Below are 25,116 nucleotides of genomic sequence, written 5' to 3'. Positions count from 1 at the left end.
ACCTGATATAACCCATGAACCACAAACATAATGAAATTAGAGGGGAATTATTACATTTAAATGCCACCATCATTTCTAAGCAAGTGGCACCCAAGCTTTTGCACAAAAGGTGAACCACATCTTGAGAGATTGTCTCATGCTCACCTCCCTCCCCATTCATGATGGCACAACATACCTGTGGCAACTACCGCCACTGCTTCCATCATGTATGCATTTTTAGCTAACTTTGGAGCAAGAACGGTTTGCTTTTGTTCTACACTTTCTACTTCTGCTCCTTTCATCTCCTTCCGTTTGCTCTGGTTCTCTCAGCTGGAAACCAGGGAAGCTAGCACAACCTGACCAGCCAACTGTTCGCAGAGCGCCGGAAAGTGTCTTGCAGAGCACATCTCTGCATTGAGCAAGGAAATGAAATCCTTCAGAGATAGGGAAGTGTTGCAGTTGCCTACTTTTCATCCTTCCCACCTGTACGTCTGCCTAATGTGCTATGGGAACAAAATCCAGCCTAAAAAGCCTTTTTGCCTTAATACATTCAGGTTGTTTACAGACCATTCAGAAATTTAATGACTTTACATCCTGCACAAAGGAGATATGCAGAATGAAAGCAAATACAGCAAGCCTGTGTTCTGATGAGACATGTAAATAACTAGCAGATGCAGGCATAACAAGATAATGGCACAGAAGTGGAGGACATTTAATTTATAGCCATTCAAGTTATCCCTTCTCTAAGCGAATGCTGAATCAAGAGGAAAAAGTGCCTGAGTATTTTTTTTCAGCCCAGTGATCCGTTATAATTACATATCTGGTCATTAGAAAATTCTGCTTTCTAAAATGCAAAGAGTAAATGATAAGAGAGTTGCATTATTACAGTAATATATTTTAAAATACAAATCAAACAGAGTACATGTGTGCCAGTTATTGGCCTTCAAATCCAAACTGTGACTTTTCATAACTGAATTGTGTTGCAGGGCCTTCTTATTTTTCACCGCTTACTATAAATTCTGAGACTTGTTCAAAATGAGGTATACCAAATTCACCAAACACTAATGTAAATGTTGAGATGAACTCAAACTGAATTGTGACCATATACCAAATGGTGCATATGGTAAATGTCCACTAGGTGGAGCCAAACTACCATAAACTGAAACAGCTGTGACACTAAAAGTTCAGTTAAGGTGGTAAGTGTGTGGAGGTGAAGAAGGTGAGGAAGTGGCAAGGGGAAGAGAAATACAGACTGTGCCTCATCTGTGTATTATCTTTTCTCACTGGAGTTTGGAGAAATAATTCACCTGCTCCCATCTGTGCCCATTCCTCCCCACTTCTGCCCAAGCTCCAGAACTGCTTCGGAGGGATTCAGAGGGGAACTGTGCAAGCTGACAGGTGTGGAGGAGCAAACAGTTCAGACAGACACATCCCTTAAGGGAAGATTTATTAAACAGGATTCTCTATATCCTAGTAAAGAGGAGAGGATAGAAGTTGCTGAAGTACAGGTAGGAACTGAAGAGAAACAGTCCAACGAAAGAGATTCTCATTCAATTACATCACATGAAAGCAGACGACTAAATATTGACAAGTTTTATAAGTGCTTGTATACAATTCTAGAAGGCTAAATACTAAGATGGGTGAACCTGATATTAAATGAGGACATTGATATAATAGGCATTACAGAAACTTGGTGGCAAAATGAGTATCAATGGGATACAGTAATAACAGGGTACAAAATACACAAGAGGTCACACTGGCGTGGGAGTGGTCCTATATGTGAAAAAAGAATAGAGTCAAATTTAATAAAAAAATCTTAATGAATCAAACTGTAACAAAGAATCTCTATAGACAGAAATTCCATGCTTGACTAGTCAGATTATAGCAATAGGAATATACTACTGACCACCTGGCCAGGATGGAGACAGTGACTGTGAAATACTCAGAGATTAGAAAGGCTACAAAAACAAAAAAAACAATAATAATGGGGGATTTAAACTATTTCCAGATAAACTGCGTACATTAATGTGTGCTTCTTGAAGCAGCTAGTCCTGGACCCACAAGGGGAGAGAAATTTCTTGACTTGATCCTAAATCAATCATAGATCTGCTTCAAGAGGTGAAGACAGCTGAAACACCCAGTAAAAGTGACCATAATGTAATTTAAATGTAACATCCCCGTAGGGGAGAAAATACCAAAGAAGCCCACCACAAGTAGCATTTAACTTCAAAAGGGGGAACTACACAAAAATGAGGAAGCTAGTTAAACAGAAATTAAAAAGAACAGTCACAACAAGAGTCAAATGCCTGCAAGTTGCATGGAAACTATTTAAAAACACCATAATAGAGGCTCAAATTAAATGTATACCTTAACTAAAAAAACCTGTTAAGAGGATCAAAAAACCCACCACCATAGCTAAACAACAGAGTAAACGCGGCAGTTGTAAGCAAAAAGATATACTGGCAGGGTGGGTGGAAGATGAGAAGCAGGCATATTCCCAGCTCCCTCTTTTAAATAATGGATGCTCTATTTATTGTGAAACTCCTCTGAAAATTAACCCTTTTCTCCAAAGGCTCTAATGTAAGTAAGTTCCACTGCATGTGCATTGGGCACAATCTTTAAAACTTGCCATTCAATGCTTCTACTTTTAGTTACAATGTATTTAGAATATTCTTTATTCCTAGAATGCGGAAGCACCCCATATGTTACAAACAACATTTAAAGTTATATTGCTAATGAAAAGGTTTTACAGGGCATAGCACCACATCGTAGATAGAGTTAAGTGAAGGATATGGCATATAGTAGATCAGAGGAAACACAGACAAAGGGGTAGTAGATTTAAGGATGTCGACATACAGTAGATTTAAGAAGAAGATTTGGTAAATCAAAGGATCAAAATGCAAAATTCCTGTGTTTGTGGAATATGGATACAGATCAGACAAACTGAATTCTCAGAAAACAGAGATCCTGATGGCATGATGGTCTTAGTTAATGAGTGATTATGACTCAAGCACACCTACAAGCTCTACACAAATTTTCACTGGCTAAGAACAGCCCCTTCTCTTCAAGCCCATCAGCAACAACGAATACTTCAGGGATGGGACTTATGCTTGTGATTTTAGGTCTCACTGACCTCAACAACTGACACAGCCTAACTGCACTGCATGCCCCACATCAGCAGCCTGTCACGTCCTTGACTGCTACTTTATTTCTCTCACCCTCCCATCTGTTCTTCTGCTAAACAGATGCTAGGACTTCCAATCTCCTAAAAACCAAATGTTTACTTTGCGTTTGAGTATGTCCTACAACAAACAACATTACACACACACACGCACACACTTATCTCCACAACATACAGATGTAACATTCTGCCTCTGCATATACTGCTTTGCAAGGCTACTTTATAAACCAGGAAGCTCAAAAGGTTCAAAGTGCACACAAAGCACACAATTTGGTTTTTTTTTTTTAAATATTCCAGTTATTTAGCTTTTTAACATGTTTCCACATAAAAGCCATAAACAATTAAAGTACAAACTTACAATTCCATTCTGTACACTGAAGCCCAGCTGGTATTTCAGGTCTGGTCGTTTTATGAGGACGGTTGTAACAGGAGGACAGCTGACAATGTTCAGTTTCACCTGCGTCTGGTTCTTAAGACCCTGAAAAATATCCCAAATGTTAGCATTTTCTGAAGTGGTTCTAACTGGTGCTTACTGGAAGTATGTGAAGTAGCTGAGCTTGAAACCCTGTACCCCTCCCCCCTTGCGGCTGCAACTAACATAGGACTGCCCATATGAAGGAACATTCAGCTACTCTAAATTAAAATTATCGTATAGATCCTGAGGAAAGAAGTCAGGGACTCTTTCTGAACTATTAGTCCAGCTGACCATCCCAAAACCTTACCAACAATAACAATTCACTCTCATATAGATAGCACCTTCAATCCAACGATCTCACAGCTGTTCATAATCGTTAAAGGATGCAGCTTCAATGTGTCTAAGATATTGTAATCTCCATTTTACAAATGGGGATAGTGAGGGCAAGGCCTTCTCTGCTCTAATGAATTATCGCAAATTTTCCAACCATCATTAACACCAAACCACCTCCAACAGCATTAGCAATATTATGGAGGGTACCTGAAAGATGTTTCGTTTTTATGACATGCCAACTGGTAGGGCCGATGGAAGAGAAGATCCTAAGTTTGGAAATGCATCTAGAAACTATGGTTGAGTTTCAAAGGGGATTTGAGTGGCTAATGGAGGAAACGAGAGAGGAGGCTAAAGAGGAACCTCAAGCCTTCCAAGTGCATGCCTGGATCAGAGAACTGTAAGGGTACACTGCTGGATAAGGAAAGTGGCAGTGGAAAGATGTGATTATAAGAACAAAGCGGGAAACAAAGAACAAAGAGGGAAAAACAGGCTAGTAAAAGAGAAATAGAGATGAGGAACACGTTTGCTGAGTTAGAAAATGAAAGGGAGAGGCAGGCTGGGAGAACAAGGAAGAAGAGAAGCGCTACTATTCTACAAGAAGAGGGGAAGAGACAATGGAGATAGCCAGAGTTCAGAGCCCCAGGAGGACAGAGAATGACTCTCAGAAGGTTACAAGGGGGAACAGAAGACGAGACAAATTGTAGGCAGAAAGAACAGAAGGGGGAATGCCGGAGAAATGCTCCAGAAAGAAGCAGATGTGTGTGACTGGGACTACATATTAAGAAAAATGGACAGCCTGTCACCAGGGCTGATCCCAAGCACAGATGACTGTTCTGTCTGCTGGGAGCTAATGATAGAGGATGTGGACATGAGGCTGAAGAGGATCCTAATGGGAGCAGGAAAGAATCCACTGACTGTCCTTCACATTGGAACAAATGGTACTGCTGGATTCTTACTTGGAAACTTTTAGGAAGACTATGCCAGGCTGGGGAAGATTCTTAAAGAAAGGGAGACTTGGGTGATCTTCACTGGGGTTGGTTCTGCTTTGAGCAGGGGGGTGGACTAGATGACCTCCTGAGTTCTCTTCCAACCCTAATCTTCTATGATTGGGATTCCACTTGTCTGTAGAGGAGGACAGTGAAGGTGAGACAAGATTATGATGATCAACACATGGCTCAGGAAGTGGTGCTATGAGGAAGGCTTTGGGATGTTCAACCACTAGGAGGCATTCACAGGGACAGTTCTCATGGGATGGACTCCACCTGAGCAGGGAGGGAAATAGACTTTTGGGATGGAGGTAGACTGACTAAAAGAACTTTAAACTAGGAATTCGGGGGAGATGGTTGGAAGATGCTCATGTAATCTTCACACCTGATTTTAACATTAACCAGGAAGAAAATCAAATAAAAGATGATACAGCAGTGGATAAAGGAACAACAGAGTGTAGGAGAATGGACAACAAGAGGAAAGGCAGTGCCAACATCACTGACTGTAAGTTAGGTAGGCTTAACTGGCAGTAAAATGACTATACCTAATCAGGCGAAGAATCTGAGTGAAGCCAAGCAAAAACAACTAAGATGTCTGTACATCAATGCAAGGAGCCTGGGTAACAAAAGGAAGGAACTAGAACTACTGGTGCAGGATATAGGGATAACGAAAATATGGTAGAATAGTAGTCACGGCCGGTACACAGGTATTGAAGGCATGTCCTGTTCAGGAAAGACAGAAGTAAAGAAAAAGGTGGTGGAACAGCATTGTGCATTAATGACAAAGTAGACTGTAAAGAAATTAGAAGTGATGGAATGGATAAAATGGCATACGTGTGGGTCAAAATCACTTTAGGGAAGAAACATAACAGAGGTTGCACTGGGATAATGCTTAGAATCCTCTACAAATCCCCTGGATCTGATGTGGATACGGATAGAGATTTTTTTGGTATTTTTAATTAAATACTACTACTGGGAATTTTGTGATTATGGGAGACTAATTACCAACTTCATCATGTAATACCAGGGACTCAATTTCACCTCAGTACTTAAGACCTAAGCATTTGTAAACAAGCACTTATACAATATGTCAATATTTAGTTGTCTACCTTCATGTGATGTAATTGAATGGGACTCTCTTTTGTTGGACTTTTTCTATTAATTTCCTACCTGTATTTTATCAACTTCTTTCTTCTCCTCTTTACTAGGACATAGAGTATCCCCTTTAATAAATCTTCCCCCAAGAGATGTGTCTGTCCGAACCATGGATTCTTCTACCCGTTGGCTTTTCCCCAACCCTTAATTTAAAAACTCCTCTATGAACTTTTAAACATACATGCCGGTAACCTGGTTCCATTTTGGTTTAGGTGGAGCCCATCCTCCCTGTATAGGCACCTCCTTTCCCAAAAGGTTCCCCAGTTCCTAACAAACCTAAATCCCTCCTCCGAACATCTCATCCACACGTTGAGACCCTGCAGTTCTACCCATCTAACTGGCTCTGTGCATAGCTGGAAGCATTTCAGAGAATGCTACCGTGGAGCTCCTAGACTTTAACCTCTTCTGTAGCAGCCTAAATTTGGCTTCCAGGATCTCTCTCTCCTACATTTCCCTATGTCCTGCATACCTACCTATACCACGACCACTGGCTCCTCCCAAGCACTGCACATAAATCTGTCTTGATGTCCTGAGAGGACCTCAACCTTTGCGCCTGGCAGGCAATTCACCATGCTGTTCTCCCAGTCATTTACTAACCAACTATATTTCTAATAATCAATTCCCCTATTCATATTCTCTCTCTTCATGGTAACAGAGATCCCCTCCCCCAGAGAGGTATACTCAGTGTGAGAGGGTACCATGGCATCATCCAGAAGGAGGGTCCCAACTATGGGATTGTTTCCCCCCACTCCAGCTTGATGTTCTCTTTCCCAGACTTTCATCCTCCTCAACAGCACAGAGGCTGTCACATGGGGGATGGGACCGCTCTATTGTGTACCGGAAAGTCTCTTATATGTATCTCTCTGTCTCCCTTCGCTCCTCCAGTTCAGCCACTCTGTTCTCAAGAGCCCATACTCAATCTCTGAGGGCCATGAGCTGCTTGCCCCAAATGCATACATATGCCACCTGACCATAAAAGCAGGTAATTATACATAGAATCATAGAATATCAGGGTTGGAAGGGACCTCAGGAGATCATCTAGTCCAACCCCCTAATGCATTCAGTGCAATAAACTGGCTAGCTCCCACTCTGCTGCTGGACTTCTGCCGGCATGATTTTTACTCTTGCAGGGTTGTGTGTGTGTTTTCTTTTCTTTTTTGTGGGGGAGGGGGAAAGGGAAGGGGGTGTTGGCCTAAATTTAGAGAATGTTTATTAGGTGTAACTGGCTATCATGCTCAGTCTCTAAAGCCCCTCTGAAAACTCCTGTTTCCTGCTCTTGTTTGCCAGTTCCTCTGGTGGTTTACTGAAAAAGGGATCCAAAAAGGATTAGGCATCAAAGAATGGCAGGCTAGAACCTCGTGTGGAAGCTCTCAGCCTTGCAGGCTGCTAGGCTCAGCACACAGCCCCCCAAATAGATCACACTATAAACTTCAATAAAGCAGGCTCACAACAAGCAAGAAAGCACACAACAATGAAACCACTGATTTTTTAAAAAAGCCTCCAGAGGTGATCCTGACAATTATAGGCCAGTAAGCCTAACTTCAGTACAAGCAAATTGGTTGAAATTACAAGTAAAGAACAGAATTATCAGACAAATTGATTAACTATATGTTGGGAAAGAGTTAACATGGCTTTTGTAAAGGGAAATCATGCCCCACCAATGTATTAGAATTCTCTGAGGGTGTCAACAAGTATGTGGACAAGGGTGATCCGGTGAGTATAGTGTACTTGGACTTTTAAAAAGCCACTGACAAGGTCCCAACCCAAAGGCTCCTAGGCAAAGTAAGCAGTCATGGGATAAGAGGGAAGGTCCTTTCATGGATCAGTAACTGGTTAAAAGACAGGAAAGAAAGGGTAGGAATAAACTGTCAGTTTTCACAGTGGAGAGAGATGAACAATGGTGTCCCCCAGGGATCTGTATTGGGACCAGTGCTGTTCAACATATTCATAAAAGATCTGGAAAAAGGGGTAAACAATGAGGTGGCAAAGTTTGCAGACAATAAAAAATGACTTAAGATAGTTAAGTCCAAAGCTGACTGTGAAGAGTTACAAAGAGATCTCACAAAACTGGGTGACTGGGAACAAAATGGCAGATGAAATGCAGTATTGATAAATGCAAAATAAAGCACATTGGAAAACATAATCCCAACTATATATACACAAAATGATGGGATCTAAATTAGCTGTTACAATTCAAGAAAGAGATCTTGGAGTCATTGTGGATAGTTCTCTGAAAACATCTGCTCAATGTGCAGCAGCAGTCAAATAAGCTAGGAGAGTGATAGACAGTAAGACAGTAAATATCATAATGCTATGATATATATCCCTGGTACGCCCATACCTTGAAAAGTACATGCAGTTCTGGTAGCCCCATTTAAAAAAAAGATATATTAGAATTGGAAAAAGTACAGAAAAGGGCAACAAAAATTATAAGGGTACAGAACAGCTTTCATATGAGGAGAGATTAACAAAACGCGGACTGTTCGGCTTAGAAAAGAGATGACTAAGGGGGGATATGACAGAAGTCTATTGAATCATGAATGGTGTGGAGAAAGTGAACAGGAAGTGTTATTTACCCTTTCACTTAACACAAGAACCAGGGGTCACTCAATAACAAACATAAAGAAGTACTTCTTCACACAGTACACAGCCAACCTGTGGAATTCATTGCTGCGGATGCCGTGAAGGCCAAAAGTATAACTGGATATAACTGAATTAGATAAGTTCATGGAGGATAAGTCCATCAATGGCTAGTAGCCAAGATGGACAGGGATGCAACCCCATGCTCTGGGTGTCCTTAAACCTTTAATTGCCAGAATCTGGGACTGGTTGACAGGTAGATCACTTGATAAATTTCCCTATTCTGTTCGAAACATCTGGCACTGGCCCTTGTCAGAAGACAGGGCATTAGGTTATATGGACAATTGATCTGACTGGGCATTTTTATATTAATTTCCCGGCTATACATTGGAGGAGAAGTGCTACTAATAATGGTAGGGCCCAGATATTCCTGGATGGGACAGCTGACAGATTTCTTCACTAAACAGTCACCAAACGAACAAGAAGTGATGCCATTTTAGATTTAGTGTTGATAAGTAGAAAGGACCTCATAGAAGAATTGGCTATAGAGGACAGCCTTGGTTTGAGTGATCAGGAGTTAATTCAGTTTAAACTAAATGCAAGGATAAACAAAATTAAGTCTGCAACTAGGGCCCCTGATTTAAAAAGAGCAAACTTGAAAAAAATTGAGAAAATCAGGGAAGTCAACTGAAGAACTCAAGGATCTAAATGTGGAGGAGACTTGGAATTACTTTAACTCAAAGTTGCAGAAACTATCTGAAGCCTGCATCCCAAGCAAGGGGAAAAATTCATATAGAAGGGTTGCAGACCAAACTGGATGAACAAGCACCTCAAATAGGGTATTAAGAGAAAGCAGAAAGTCTACAAGGAATGGAAGATGGGAAGGGTCAGTGAGGAAAACTAACTCGCATAGATCAGAAAGTATAGAGGAAAAATGAGAACTGCTAAAAGCCAGGAAGAGTTGGATCCTGCAAAGGAAATTAAAGCCAATGTTAAAAGGTTCTTTAGTCATATAAATAACAAGAAAACAAGGAAAGAAGTGGGACCTCTAAGAACTGATGATGGGGATTAAATGAATATCTAAATAAATACTTCACCTCAGTTTTTAATAAGAGTAATGAGGAGCTTGCGGACTGTACAATGAGATTGCCTACTCCATAAATTTAGCAAGCTCAGTTTTGAAACTATGGCACATGGCCCATCCGTAACTGCTATTAGCAAATATCTCCAACGGCCAATGATGGGACACTAGATGGGGAAGGCTCTGAGTTACTACAGGAGTATTCTTTCCCAGGTGTCTGGCTGGTGGGTCTCGCCCACTTGCTCAGGGTCTAACCCCTGTCCTATTTGGGATCAGGAAGGAATTTTCCCCCAGGTCACATTGGCAGAGACCCTGCGGGTTTTTTTGCCTTCCTCTTCAGCACTGGGACATGGGTCACTTGCTGATCTGAAGTAGAATAAATGGTGGATTATTAAAATCAAGATTTGAGGATTTCAGTAATTCAGACAGATTATGGGCAAATTACAGGAGTGGGCAGGTGAAGTTTTGTGGCCTGCAGGGTTAACGAGGTCAGACTAGATAGTCATGGTGGCCCCTTCTGACCTTAAAGTCTATGAGAGCTTTAAGCACCAGTCAATTCAACTTGCTCTGATCAGAATTGCATGGCACAATGCAAGCTGTCATCAATAGCTGGCAGCTGCTACTAACCTTGGTGGATATGAAGTTGTACTAGCAACAGTGGCCAAAAATAATACAACCTTGGATTGCACCTTCTCTGGGGAACCTTCCTGCGGTTACAGGGAAGACAGAGTGATTCATCTCCCGACCTGCCAATTCTTCCCTCCAGTCCACCACTCCTTCCACTTGCATGGATACTGGACTCCAAATGAAAGTCTTCCGCATAGTTCATAGGATGGATAGTGTTATGGATACAGCGGAGTTTCCCTCACATTGGTAAGCGTAGAGATCCACATGTGGTCCTCTCTAGGAGATATGTGCAGCATGGTCTGGCTCTATTTAGTCTTTGTGAAATACTCTTGCAGCTCTTCTTCCTTACATAATCTTAACTCACTTGTCCCTACTAAAATCTGCTCAAAGGAAAGGCCTGGAATGTCTGCATCTATCTTGCACCAGTACAACATGAATTATTGTTATTACACATATAAGTGACAGACATTTGCAGGGCACTTTACAAAGACACAATCTCAGCTCTGCAGGCTCACACTCTACAAACATGCATATATACAGATATACGCATTGGGTACCTTTATAATCCCTTGGCATGTTGCAAGAGGAAGACCAACTAAACTGGTTCCATTAATAGACATAATCTGGTCTCCAATGCTTAGTTTCCCTGAACGAGCAGCAGGGCCTCCGTTCATCATGTTAGCCAGGATAACTGTGGGTAGGATGGATCCCCATCCTGATTCCACAATCACAACCCCGAGAATTTCTCCCTTCTGCTTTTCTAGCTGCAGCTGCAATGAAAATATATACAAATCATTGTTTTTGTGTTAATTACATTTCCTCTGAATTTCAAACCCTACTATTTCAGTGGTTAATTAATTAAAATTAACCATTTACAAAGAAAACTAAATCACTTTCCTATTAACCACGAGAATTTACTTCAAAAGAGAGAGTCAATTTAATATTTTTTTCAAGTGAGTACCTGTCACATATTCCAGTTTCTAGCACCCGTTAAACAGGATGCTCTGATTTTTTTTAATTCCTTTAAAATAATTTTTATAGAGGATCTTCTGCTCATCTGTTGTAATCCATACAGGTCTTTATAACAAGGGAGAAACTAAAAAACTACTGACTCTACAGGGGAAACAGTGGAACTGACTATACATAATGTGCTTCATTAAATAAATAGAAATAATTTTTCTCACTGGAACACAGCTGTCATGGGAGATTTTAAGACATTGCTGCTAAAGCACTGGAATTTAAGAGTTCTAGGTTCAATTTCCAGCTCTGCCAGACTTCAAGTGTGATCTTCTCCAATTCACTTAATTTCTCTGTGCATCTTACCTGTTTGTACAGCACCTAGCACAATGGGGCCCTAATGTCTGTTAGCCCCTCAAGGTTCTACTGTAATACAAATGACATTATTTTTTCTCAGATATAGTAATCTCGGGGATTACCTGTGATTACAGGATGTATAATGTTTCTAACCAGAAGTGTGATTTTCAAGTTGAAAGTCTTCTTTAATAAAATACTGGATAAGAACATTTCCCCAAACAAATAATGTGGTGACTGTGCTATATGTAATATGCAAGGCCTATTTAGCACTGGAGGCTCAGTTACATCACTACAGTCAGGTCAGCCTTCTAAATTAAGAAGAGACACAGAAGGGGATTTCTTGTGTGTAAAAACCAGGAAGGCTCCTGGGTTCTGCAGAGATTATCCCTGGATTGATTGAAATCCAGCCAGAGTGCAACAGCTTCAGCATGATCAGACAATCCATCATTACTCGTAAACATGCTCAGTTAGGAGAACTGGGAACCAAGGAGCAATGGGCAGCAGGAAGGGCGGCCACTATTAATTACTCTGAAGCATGCTTAAGCTCAGAGAAGTGATTATAAAACTGGCATCTTGGTGTTGCACATATTTTTTATCTAATCAATTCCGATTACAAGTAAAAACAAGATTTTCTAATTAAGTTTGTTTTCCCTTGTGTGACCAATTTGAAATATTTTCCAGCTGTTACATGTACATAAACAATACCTTGTCAAGTCCAACGACTGTACCCATATAAACCACACATCCATTTCTTTACCGTTTCTATTTGTAACTCTATAAATTACAATTTACGTATACCTGGACTGGTTTTCAGTTGAATATGGATTTTCACCTTCACTTCCAGTCACCATGATTCACCCAGAAATGACTGCATTTCCTATGTATAGGTCCAAAATCTGCATCCCTTATTTAGGCAAAACCCCCAGTGAAATCACATGACCCGTCGCTTGGAAATAACATTTAGCATGTGGCGCTTTTCATCTTCAAAGTGTTTTATAAACCTCAATTAATTAACCCTCCCAATATCCTTGTGAGGCAGGGAAGTGCTACTACACCTATTATTTCACAGATGAGGAAACTGTGACGGAAAGATTAAGTGATTTGCCCTAGGTCACAAAATGAGACCATTTTAAAATGCAGAAGATGTGCTTTTTGCACTCAGACCATTAGAACACAGGCCAAATATTCATCACACTGAAACCAAGAAGAGTTTTGTCATTTCTTCAGTGGGAACAGGATTTGGCCCCATGTGCCTCATTCTGTTTTTGAGGTGCTTAGAGACCTGCCTGGATGAAAGGTCATATTTCAAAAGGCAAAATATGAAATGTACACCATTATTATTATTAATGTAAGTCATGCTGACATGTCACACTAAACCTGGTATCGACTTAAGGGAAGTTTTCTCCACTTCATATATTACCAACAATGAAGATTCTGTAATGAGGTTTCAGATGTTAATTTTGCTGCTGTTATTTGTGTGGGGTGGGGAGGAGGGGGGGAAAGAAACCACGCTGATCAATGCCACAGCTCTACTGGACCCACTTCATTGGTAGTAGTATAACTTGTCAGACAGAGAGGAAGAAGATGCATCTTTAAAAGTGCTATTTTTATTTTATGTAGTCACCTTCCCGAGCAGAAGTCCACTTTACCTTTGATAGTCAGTAAAAGCGGCAAAGAGTCCTGTGGCACCTTATAGACTAACAGACATATTGGAGCATGAGCTTTCGTGGGTGAATACCCACTTCGTCGGATGCATGTAGTGGAAATTTCCAGAGGCAGGTATAAATATGTAAGCAAGAATCAGGCTAGGGATAACGAGGTTAGTTCTATCAGGGAGGATGAGGCCCTCTTCTAGCAGCTGAGGTGTGAACACCAAGGGAGGAGATACTGCTTTTATAGTTGGCTAGCCATTCACAGTTTTTGTTTAATCCTGAGCTGATGGTGTCAAATTTGCAAATGAACTGAAGCTCAGCAGTTTCTCTTTGAAGTCTGGTCCTGAAGTTTTTTTGCTGCAGGATGGCTACCTTTAAATCTGCTATTGTGTGTCCAGGGATGCTGAAGTGTTCTCCTACAAGTTTTTGTATATTGCCATTCCTAATATCTGATTTGTGTCCATTTATCCTTTTACATAGGGACTGTCCAGTTTGGCCGATGTACATAGCAGAGGGGCATTGCTGGCACATGATGGCATTGATTACATTGGTGGACATAAAGGTGAATGAACCGCTGATGGTGTGGCTGATCTAGTTAGGTCCTGTGATGGTGTTGCTGGTGTAGATATGTGGGCAGAGTTGGCATCGAGGTTTGTTGCATGGATTGGTTCCTGACTTAGAGTTACTATGGTGGGGTGTGTAGTTGCTGGTGAGAATATGCTTCAGGTTGGCGGGTTGTCTGTGGGCGAGGACTGGCCTGCCTCCCAAGTCCTGTGAAAGTGAGGGATAGTTGTCCAGGATGGATTGTAGATTAGCGATGATGCATTGGAGAGGGTTTAGCTGAGGACTGTATGTGATGGCCAGTGGAGTTCTGCTGATTTCTTTCTTGGGCTTGTCTTGCAGCAGGAGGCTTCTGGGTACACGTCTGGCTCTGTTGATCTGTTTCCTTATTTCCTCATGTGGGTATCGTAGTTTTGAGAATACTTGGTGAAGATCTTGTAGGTGTTGGAGCAAATGCGGTTGTACCTCAGAGCTTGGCTGTAGACAATGGATCATGTGGTATGTCCAGGGTGGCTAGAAGAGGGCCTCATCCTCCCTGATTGAACTAACCTCGTTATCCCTAGCCTGATTCTTGCTTGCATATTTATACCTGCCTCTGGAAATTTCCACTACATGCATCCGATGAAGTGGGTATTCACCCATGAAAGCTTATGCTCCAGTACGTCTGTTAGTCTATAAGGTGCCACAGGACTCTCTGCCGCTTTTACAGGTCCAGACTAACACGGCTATCCCTCTGAAGTCTGATAGTCAGGAGTGTGTTGAGTATAAGATGAATGGGATTTGAAAGAGCTATGATAATAACAGAAGCATAAGAGCCAGCCATGCTTGTCCAATGCAGAGCCAGAACTCCATATAACCCTTCTTTCATGGACTAAAAACAATGCTATATTAGGTCCAGTCTATGGTATTCAACCAACAAGCAGTACTGGTGATGGACAGAAGCCTCCTAAGCCCTGGAAGAGTTTTGCAATCTTTTCAGGAGACAAAAATCCCTTCCCTCCCCTAACAACTTCCCCATGTACAGTGGGAGTGCACACATTGCGCCTACCCTTTACCATGATCCCACTTGCTCCTCGGGGAATTGTATCGTGGGGGTGCACAAGAGCAGTACCTATTCTCCCCAAGCACACAGCGTGTAATGGTCCCTATCCCTGCATGGGGAGCAGTGATGGTGGACAGCTCACTGTTCCACCCATTGCCCTCAAACACCCACAAAACCCAAGAACAATCTGGCCTTTAAGGTCATATTATCTGTGTTTGGATCCTGTCCTGTGATTTTTAGCTAACTTGATTAAAAACCATTACTTCTATGTCAGATGAATGCTCCTCCACCCATGGCATTGCAGGTAATATTTTGAAAGCAGGCCTCTCTTCTACATGCACCTCTAACATTTAAATTAACCAGATATGATTTTATTCTAGATTGGGAATTAAAACACACACACAGTCTTAATACAGAAAATAAACCAAAGATATCCTACTGAGATCAGAAATGTCAGCTCATTTACAGAGACGCTTAGTGCCAAACAGCAGATATAAAATCTATTAAAATGTGAATTTTCAAGGTCATTAAAACCTGACTACCAACTCCCCTATTATATCAACACCTCATTATAATACGCAAGTAACTGACACCTGAAGCATGGTGTAAAGGTATTATGGTTTCCCATTTATATGAAATGTAAATGTAATTATTATTATTATGATGGAAACAGAAGGGCCTTGAAAGTAAAATGGGTAGGAAAAATAAAAAGCTCCTAAGGCTGAATACTAATAAAACCATTTATTTCCCATGCAAATGTACTCTTAAAATGCCAAGTGTACCCAATATTAAAAATAAGAAAACAGGATTAACAATATGAAATAAAAATTAAAAAAAAGAATTTACCTCCTTGCAGTTCTCTGAATTGGAGAAGTGTATAAGATCATCATTATACATTTCCTGGGTATTGATTATGTCACTATATTCTTTCTGACTGAGATCCTCTGGATTAATTCCGTTGGCTCTCAGAAACTCCTGGTAGGCCACGCTGAAAGCCTGACCAATTGATTGAGCTATCAGCTGTGCCTGTAAAATAAAATAAGATGCAGCTGAAAAGGAGGAACACCACTCAGTAGCAATGAACGGAGCTAGCTTGCTTATAAGATTCACCTAAAATAATACAGAATGCAACGATAATATAAATCTCTCTTTTGGAAACTCAATCGGGCAAACTCTTGACCTCTTGACACTTCTGGTCATCCCATCTAAAAAAAGGCATCTTAGAACTGGAAAAGGTACAGAAAAGGGCAACAAAAATGATTAAGGGTATGGAACAGTTTCCATATGACGGCAGATTAAGACGACTGGGACTTTTTAGCTTGGAAAAGAGACGACTAAGGGAATATGATGGAGGTCAAAAATCATGACTCGTGTGGAGAAAATGCATAAGCAAGTGCTTTTTACTCCTTCAGATAACACAAGAACTAGGGCTCACCGAATGAAATTAATAGGCAGCAGGTTTAAAATAAACAAAAGAAAAGGTACAGTTAACCTGTAGAATTCATTGCCAGTGGATGCTGTAAATGCCAAAAATATAACAAAATTCAAAAAAGAATTAAATTAATGGAGGATAGGTCCATCAATAGCTATTACCCAAGATGGTCAGGGATGCAACTCCAGGTTCTGGTTGTCTCTAGCTTCTGACTGCCAGAAGCTGGGAGTGGATGACAGGGGATCGATCACTTGATGATTGCCTGCTCTGTTCATTCCCTTTGAAGTATCTGCCATTGGCCACTGTCAGAAGACAGGATACTGGGCTAGATGGACCATTGGTCTGACTCACTATGGCCATTCTTATGACCTGCTTTCACCAAGAAGCTGCAGTGGCTAGTAATATGCTGCTTATGCATCTGTTTCTATAAGCACTGAAGAAGTATATTGTAGATCAGGAGTTCTCAGACTTTTCCACAGCGTGGGCCATACCTTAGGAGAGAAACTGTCACCTGGTCTGGACACTCAGTACTTTCTGAACACAAGTTCAGTCCTCTGTGCAGCAGAGAGGAGGGTCTGTGCTTGCATGTGTGACCAGAATAGAGTTTCCCAGTTTGTGATTATTAAGCCCACCCTTACACCAGACCAAATGAATGCATGGTTAGTTTGGCCTGCTCCATCATCAGAATCTTCAATACTCCTGGATATTATACCACTGCATAAATCCATCAGTTTGTTTAAATCCATCAGCTCTCACTTTGCGGCCATTGTACCCCCCCATAGCTTCAGCAAATCCTGTCTCCTCGTCCCCTACCCACTTGCTGATTGCCTTATTTAACCCAGAGCAGTGCCTGAACTGCCTGCCAGCATCAACAATGTTTAATAATGTGTCTGTGCCTTCTTGCATTGTATGGTTTTGTGACAGTGAATCCTTTTATGATCATGGTGCACACTGGCCAAACACTGCTGGGCATATCCTAGCCACATTTAGGAAAATCTGCTGGACTCTAATTGTTAAGTCATTCTCCAAGTCTCTGGTGTGTTTCTGGAGACCTCCTCTGACTATGCAGTCTCTGCAGTATGAGATGAGTACCCAACAAAGTTAACTGTAAGAGAGCTGAATTGCACTGACTAATGCCTGGAAGCCTAGGGCAATAGACACATTAGAAATGAAAAGACAGATGATAATTAATAATACTTAGCACTTTACACATTCAAGGCACTGTACAAATGTTAAATTAACCGAGACAGAATCACAAACCTTTGTAGCAAATTTTGCTTTTTAGTTCCACTAGATGTCACTGCAGCAGTGAGAGACAGAGGTAGGAAAAAGCAGGAGGTATTTATGTGCAAAATTAGTTTTTTTAACTGAAATTTTTATTTCTCCTATGTGGATCCACTGCAGATCACAAGAGAATGATAGGTTAGATTTGGTAGGTCAATATGGTTTCCAGGAGCCCTATTCTTCTTCCACCACAGGACATGAACAACTCCTACTGACTTAAATAGGAGTTGCTTGTATCTTGTAGTGTAGAGTCCCTCAAAATACTAGTGACCAGCTACGAATCACATATCATATATGAGGAAGCAGCGTATTCAGTCCAACAACCTGAGTTTTGAAGGTGTTTTTGTTCTGAAAATGCAGTGGTCTTTGTCAGAGAACTGGCACAACCTAAATACAGTCAGGGATACCCACACTATCTCTACACATGGTAGGCATTGTTATAACATCTATAACTCTTTATTCTCAAAATAGGATGCTCAATGGTTAATTTCAAGTGTTCAACAGAGGTAACGTTCTTGTTTAATTTATGCTTTACAATAACATGTTGCAATAAACTCCATTGTTTAAAGACAGACAGAGGTCAATATTCTACCATTTGAAAACAGATTTAGAAAATCCTGAGAAATGATCAGCTAAACTAGTCACATGACATTACTGTATATTCTGGAGCTTCTTTTCAATGAGGTGACCCGTCTCACTATGAACAACAATACAAATAAATATGTCCAAGACATGTGAATGTCAACCATTGAGAAGTAATCAATAAAGAATTTATAACCCATCTTATCATGGTTTGTCATCTGTCTCCCCTTCCCGCTACTTAATCTGTCTCCACTGGTATCAGTTTTTGGTGTTCAGTCCATTTCTCTCCCCTCTGCTTTTCAAGTTCTCCAACAGCTCGGAAAAAGACGCAAGTCAAATGCAGGCTTAGAATCAATTATTGTTTTTAACGATACCTTGTTCTCATTTAGTGCTTTACATCAGTACATCTCAAAGAGCTTTACAAAGGAGGTAAGTATCATTATTCCTATTTTAGAGATGGAGAAATGGAGGCACAAGAAGGCAAAGCGACTTTGCCAAGGTCACCCAGCAGGTAGTGGCAGAGCTGGGAACAGAACCCAGATCTCATGAGCCCGCTATTCTATCCACTAGGCAACACTGCCTCCCAATTCAAACATTAAACTGAAAGATTTTCTGCCTCGCAAAATGTGTGATCTGGAGCTAAAATTGTATCAAACAATGGGCTAGCTTTATTTTGAAAACAACATGTAAAGAAACAGATTTTAAAACTGCCCATTAAAACTGGTGGATTTAAATGATCACTTCTTCCTGTTACTGGCATTAGTACTTCAAAAAATCTTTATAAGTTAGAAACAAAAATTAATACTTTTCCTGCTTTTAATTTTTACTAACTTGACACTTTTTCCTTTAACTTTTCTTAAAAAAAAAAAAAAAACACACACACATTTCCCCAGAGGTGAGAGTGTCTCCCCACGCCCATTCATTCTTTGGCCTTTCTACGATGAGTGCAAATGGCCAGAACTGTGATGTGATCACTCCCTTTCCTTTTAAATAATAAAATGCAGAACATTCCTATGGAATCATGTAGGGCTGGAAGGCGTCTCGAAAAGCCATCAAGTCCATCCCCCTACACTGTGACAGGATCAATTAAACCTAAACCATCCCTGACAGTGTTTGACCAACTTGTTCTTAAAAACCTCCAATGATGAGGATTCCACACACCCCTTGGAAGCCTATTCCAGAACTTAACTACCCTTATAAATTTTCCTAATATCTAATCTAAATCTCCTTTGCTGCAAATTAAGTCACTTACTTCTTGTCCTACCTTCAGTGGACATGGAGATCTATTGATTCCTATCCTCTTTATAACAGCACTTAACATATTTGAAGACTGTTAACAGGTTTCCCCTTGGTCTTCTTTTCTCAAGACTAAACATGCCCAGTTTTTTTAAAACCTTTCCTAATAGGTCAAATTTTCTAAACCTTCTATCATTTTTGTTGCTCTCCTCTGGACTCTCTCCAATTTGTCCAAATCTTTCCTCAAGTATGGCGCCCAGAATTGGACACACTACTCCAACAGAAGCCTCACCAGGGCCAAGTAGAGTGGGACAATTACCTCGTGTGACTTACTCCTATTAATATACTCCGGAATATTAGCCTTTTTCACAGCTGCATCACATTGTTGACTCATTCAATTTGTGATCCACTATAACCCACAGATCCTTTTAGCAGTACTACCACCTAGACAGTTATTCCTCATTTTGTAATTGTGCATTTGATTTTTCTTTCCCAAATGAAGTGTATTGCCCTTATCTTTACTGAATTTAATTTTGCTGATTTCAGACCAATTCCCCAATTTGACACAGTTGTTTTAAATTCTAATTCTGTACTCCAAAGTTCTTGCAACTCCTCCCAGCTTGGTGTCATCTGCAAATTTTATACAAATACTCTCCATTATCCAAATCATTAATGAAAATATTGAATAGTATTGGATCCAGGGCTGACCTGTGGGACCCCACTAGATACACACTCCCAGTTTGACAGTGAACCATTGATAACTACTCTGAGTATGGTCTTTCAATGAATTGTGCATACACCAAGACCACATTTCCCTAGTATGCTTATGAGAATATCATATGGGACTATATCAAAAGTCTTACTAAATCAAGATACATAACATCTACTGCTTCCCCCCATTCACTAGGCCAGTAACCCTGTCAAAGAAGGCAATTAAGTTGGTTTAACATGATTTTTGTTTGACAAATCCATGCTGGTTATTCCTTATAACACTATTATCCTCCAGATGCTTACAAATTTCCTTTGAATCATGAAATCTATCATTTCATGATCACTTTCACCCAAATTGCCTTCCACCTTCAGATTCACTACCAATTGCTCCCTGTTGACCAGAAACAAGTCTAAAATGGCTGCCATCTTGGCTACTTTCTGCACAAAAAGTTGTCCCAAATACATTCCAAGAACTTACTGGAAATTTTGTGTTTTTCTGTATTACTTTTCCAACAGATGTCTGGGTGGTTAAAGTCCCCTGTTGTACTGCTCTTGTGTTTTGGGTATTTTTGTTGTTCTAGAAATGTCTCATTCGCCTCCTCTTCCTGATTTGTTGGTCTATAGTAGACTACTACCAGGATACCCCTTTTATCATTAACCAGTGACTCCCATCTCCTTCTGGACTTCAGAGCAAGGGTATATATTCTTGATAATTTCTTTTGCCCCGCCTGTCCTTCCTGAACAAAGCTATAGCCTATACCAATATTCCAGTTTGGGAACAGTAACAACTATTATAAAAGTTAGCCTGTAAACCTTTGAAAGGATCAGCCAATCAGAAAAGAAATTCTTGGCAACAAAAATGCATTCATGCGATGATACCATTAGATTTCTGAGGTCCCCTAAATGACATACTGTATTAAAAAATAATTTAAGTTTACTTACATCCTCAGATTCAAAGACATGACATATCATTTTGTACTGTTTCTTTCCTTCTTGGGCACCAGGTGTCGTCTCTATACAGTCTTGAGAAGCAGACCTTGGCATCCGGCGTCTTGCCATTAAAACAACGATGTTACCAATATCAGCAATGTATGAGATTGTGCGCAACGCATGATCCATCATAGTTTCCTACACAAAGCAAAAGATAAACAAAAATGTTCCACATGCACAGTATTACTCCAGAAATGTCACTTTTTCCCTCTTCATATTGTGCGACAACTGCAGCTAAGCTTGCATCTCTTTGTGCAGTTAATATGGGGCCACATCCTGCAGCCTTTATTCAGCCAATTTCTCAAACAAAACTCAGGTTTCAGAGTAGCAGCCGTGTTAGTCTGTATTCGCAAAAAGAAAAGGAGTACTTGTGGCACCCTAGAGACTAACAAATTTATTAGAGCATAAGCTTTCGTGAGCTACATACAGCTCATCCGATGAAGTGAGCTGTAGCTCACGAAAGCTTATGCTCTAATAAATTTGTTAGTCTCTAAGGTGCCACAAGTACTCCTTTTCTTCAAACAAAACTGCCATTGAAGTCATAGCCTGGGTTACTGAAAACCCCTGGGCTTCAATGGAAATTTTGTATGAATAACAACTGCAGATATTTGGCACACAGGCCTATTATAAAAAGTTAAAAAGCATTAGGCCTCAAGTAAAAGGAAAATATATTCCAATATTTTAGAAATAATTTCATCATGTTTGAAAATACATGGCTTTTGCAAACAATTAAACTCCAAAATAAAGCAGGTTTCAGAGTAGCAGCCGTGTTAGTCTGTATTCGCAAAAAGAAAAGGAGTACTTGTGGCACCTTAGAGACTAACAAATTTATTAGAGCATAAGCTTTCGTGAGCTACAGCTCACTTCATCGGATGCATAAGTGAGCTGTAGCTCACGAAAGCTTATGCTCTAATAAATTTGTTAGTCTCTAAGGTGCCACAAGTACTCCTTTTCTTTTTGCAAAATAAAGCAGTAACAGAAGCTGTTTATAACAAGATCATGAATATTACTGCTATGCCAGGACAAGATAAAGAAGGATTCAACAAACCATCCGAAAATACGAAGTTATTTTCTTTCCTCATAATGGATTGTAAATGTTGTGTTGCCTTCTCTTCATTATGGGGGAAAATTTTAATATAGATATTCTTACTCCTTTCTCCTCACCATGTAAGTCACACCAGCTAGGACATAGATATCTGAAAGGGAGTCCAGCCTAGAGTCTGGATTCAGAAAGGTACTCAATGCACCCGTAGTCCACTGAAGTCAATGGCAGTATTTGCATGCTTAAAGAGAGGCACATGATTTAGTATCTTTGGTAAATTGGGTCCTAGTCTGAGCTCATATCACCTCTTAATTTGGCCCATTGTGGATGTCTGTTGGCAAATGTTGGTTTCCATTTGCAGTATCTGTACAGCAGTATTGAAGTTCAGCCACCTGTAAGACGTAGGGGGTAGGCAGGTGGATAACTGGTACACAATATGTTGCAAAATAGGGGAGATAGGAAAGTTCTGGGCAAATTCTCCTCTCAGCAACACCAGCACAATCAAAGCTAATGAGCCTTCACTAGCATAACTAGTCAAAATCTTCCTTAGCCAAGTCAAATTAGGGTTGTCAGGCTGCCAACTCAATTACACTAGACAAGCTTTGACCCCTGGATTTAGCTGAGAAAAGCCTTTTGCTCCTTGATTTTAGGAAACAATGGAAACCTGCCCATACGATGGCCTGAGAAAGGTATCTTATGTAAGAGCGTGCTATTGCTCCAAAAAGTGAAAAAATAACTTTGGAGCGGTTTTTAAACACTTTTCAAAAATTTCTACCTATATCTCACATCTTTCAGTACTGCATCCTCTTGATGGATTACTTCTGCCTTTTAATTTATTTCTCTTTTCAAACTTTGTGACCAGGGAAATCTCAGCTTACCATTTCCAGATGCTTTCTCCCAGGAATGTATCATTATGGAACTAATAAAGTTATCCTGGGGCAAACGTGAAGTCAGTGAATGTTTGCACTCAGGGAAGAATTCTTTTTGTCACTGAGCTTGCTTTATCCCGGATATAACTATGTATTTGTCTTTTGCAATGATCTAAATCTTTGTATTATTGATTTCTAGTTGATACTTCTGTCATTTGTTTGTTTAATCAAAAAGCAGTGATCTCGTAGAGGAAAAGCCTTCAAGGTCATTTTTAAACATGGCTCCTTTCCACCACTGGGTATAAACTTGAAGTTTTATTATTAGTGAACTTGTACTGAATAAGAATAAATGAATGTGGCCCACCAGCTACCTTGTAAGACTCCTCATTTATGAGGTGTGCTGCAGCTAAACAATGCTATTACAGTTCTGAAAGAACTTTAAACATTTAGAATTGTAAAACCAAATAGTTTTTTGTGCTGATATTCTAGGTAATTGTAAATTTATACAGGTTTTAAGCAACACTCTTGAAATATTTGATTGTTATTTGGCCTGAAGAGGTAAAACATCCATCAAATCTTCTGCTTGAACTGGAATACAAACACTTATTCTTGAATCAGTGCTTTCTGGATCTTCCCCGTGCTGCATGTATTTAGTCTAAAATCAATATATTGTTTTATTGTTTCCCTTTTATACATTTTGGGCCCTTGTCCAGGAGAGAGGGGGCCTCTGAAGCTCGTGGCCCATGTAAGGTCTGTAGCTATGATTTCTGGCTCTGCAGCTGTGGGGTGCTGCTTCCTGTTCCCAAGAAGGTGCTTTTCCATTGGCTGTGGTCATGCAATGTGATATTACATATGTGATGTCAGATTTCATCCAGCCCAATTGAGATATGTAGTAATTGGGCTAATGAGAGTGAAGTGATGGCACAGAGCAGATTGTTGTGAATGTTGTTGCCAAATAACTTTTTCCACCCTACTGCAGTCTGACATGTCATGTAAAATCATTAACAAATAAATACCCAATGGGTCAGTGCTGACTGAGTGACGCTATGGAGTCGACCATCTTGAGGGGGCTCCTGTGATTTAGCTTTCCTTCCTGGCCCCTCCTCAGCAATCTAATGCACACAACACATTGGGGCCCTGCCTTTGGCCTTGTTCAGCAGGATGACCTGCATCCTGACCTTCTGCAGAGCCACTACATATGGCTTTCTGGGACCTGTGTGACTCAGAAGCGCATGGAAAACTGTTATAATCAAAAGAGATATATTGATATCAAGGAAACCTTTCAGAGTGGACCCAGACATCAGCAACTCCAGGGCAAAATGTAAAGCCTGCTTTTGTCCTTGCTTTCCGCAAACAGCACCACAATAATAGCACCAGTCCCTTCTGGCTGTAGGAAGTAGAAAGAGATGGTTCTTGCACACACTTCAGAATTCTGTAAGGTGTTTACCATCCAGCATGGCAGGGGCCATATTAGAACTTAGATTGACGGATGTTGGATTCACCTAAATCAGAGCTGGGAGCAACAACTGGCCCAGTCAACAATGTTGATGCCCATAGTAAGACACTGCAAAAATCTCAGTTTCTGTTAAAAACATGTTTCCAGTCTTCATGGTTATGGAGAGAATTCTGAGACATGAAACAAGCATAAACTCAGTATTCTCTTTCTGAGTCTGCAGGTAGCTTGTCCTTGTGAGGTGCGAACAACACTAGTCTCCATAACTCTCAGTGGGATGTAAACTCAAGGCCAATTATGATACTTTGTATGTCATCAATTATACCACTGCCTACCATTTTTTCAAATGGGGTGGGAGTGAAGTCCAGGGGGTCAAATTGGGAGATACTGCAGGGAAGGAAATGCAGAGGGAAAAAAGGAAGAGACATACAAAAACAGGTGACATAGAGAAACAGAGAAAGGTGGATAAGTGAGGAAGAAATGAAAGGGTGGAAATAGCAGCGGTCCTACAAGTGAGATTGTTTTCCACTACGTGACGCTGAATGTGACAAATAACTAAAAAAGTTTAGTGACTACATAAAAGCCATATTCTGCCCCTGACCCTTGGGTAA

At 40.5% G+C, this 25,116-nt stretch overlaps 1 protein-coding gene across 9 annotated transcripts in view; it reads right to left on the bottom strand.

Annotated features, from left to right (window-relative positions):
• APBA2 (amyloid beta precursor protein binding family A member 2) overlaps positions 1-25,116 on the bottom strand; it is a 206,576-nt gene that overhangs the window by 13,343 nt on the left and 168,117 nt on the right. For all 9 annotated transcript variants that reach the window (XM_043493841.1, XM_043493842.1, XM_038418360.2 and 6 more), the window contains 4 exons: positions 21,094-21,279; positions 15,753-15,932; positions 10,895-11,107; positions 3,519-3,638 (listed from right to left, as the gene is read on the bottom strand). In XM_043493841.1, coding sequence (XP_043349776.1) covers positions 3,519-3,638; positions 10,895-11,107; positions 15,753-15,932; positions 21,094-21,279 — 699 coding nt within the window. The remainder of the gene's footprint in view (positions 1-3,518; positions 3,639-10,894; positions 11,108-15,752; positions 15,933-21,093; positions 21,280-25,116) is intronic.

The sequence above is a fragment of the Dermochelys coriacea genome, chromosome 10 (assembly GCF_009764565.3).
Source record: "Dermochelys coriacea isolate rDerCor1 chromosome 10, rDerCor1.pri.v4, whole genome shotgun sequence".
NCBI classification, from domain to species: Eukaryota; Metazoa; Chordata; order Testudines; family Dermochelyidae; genus Dermochelys; species Dermochelys coriacea.
Note: the sequence above shows the minus strand (reverse complement) of the source record. Positions and strands in the feature narration are given on the sequence as shown.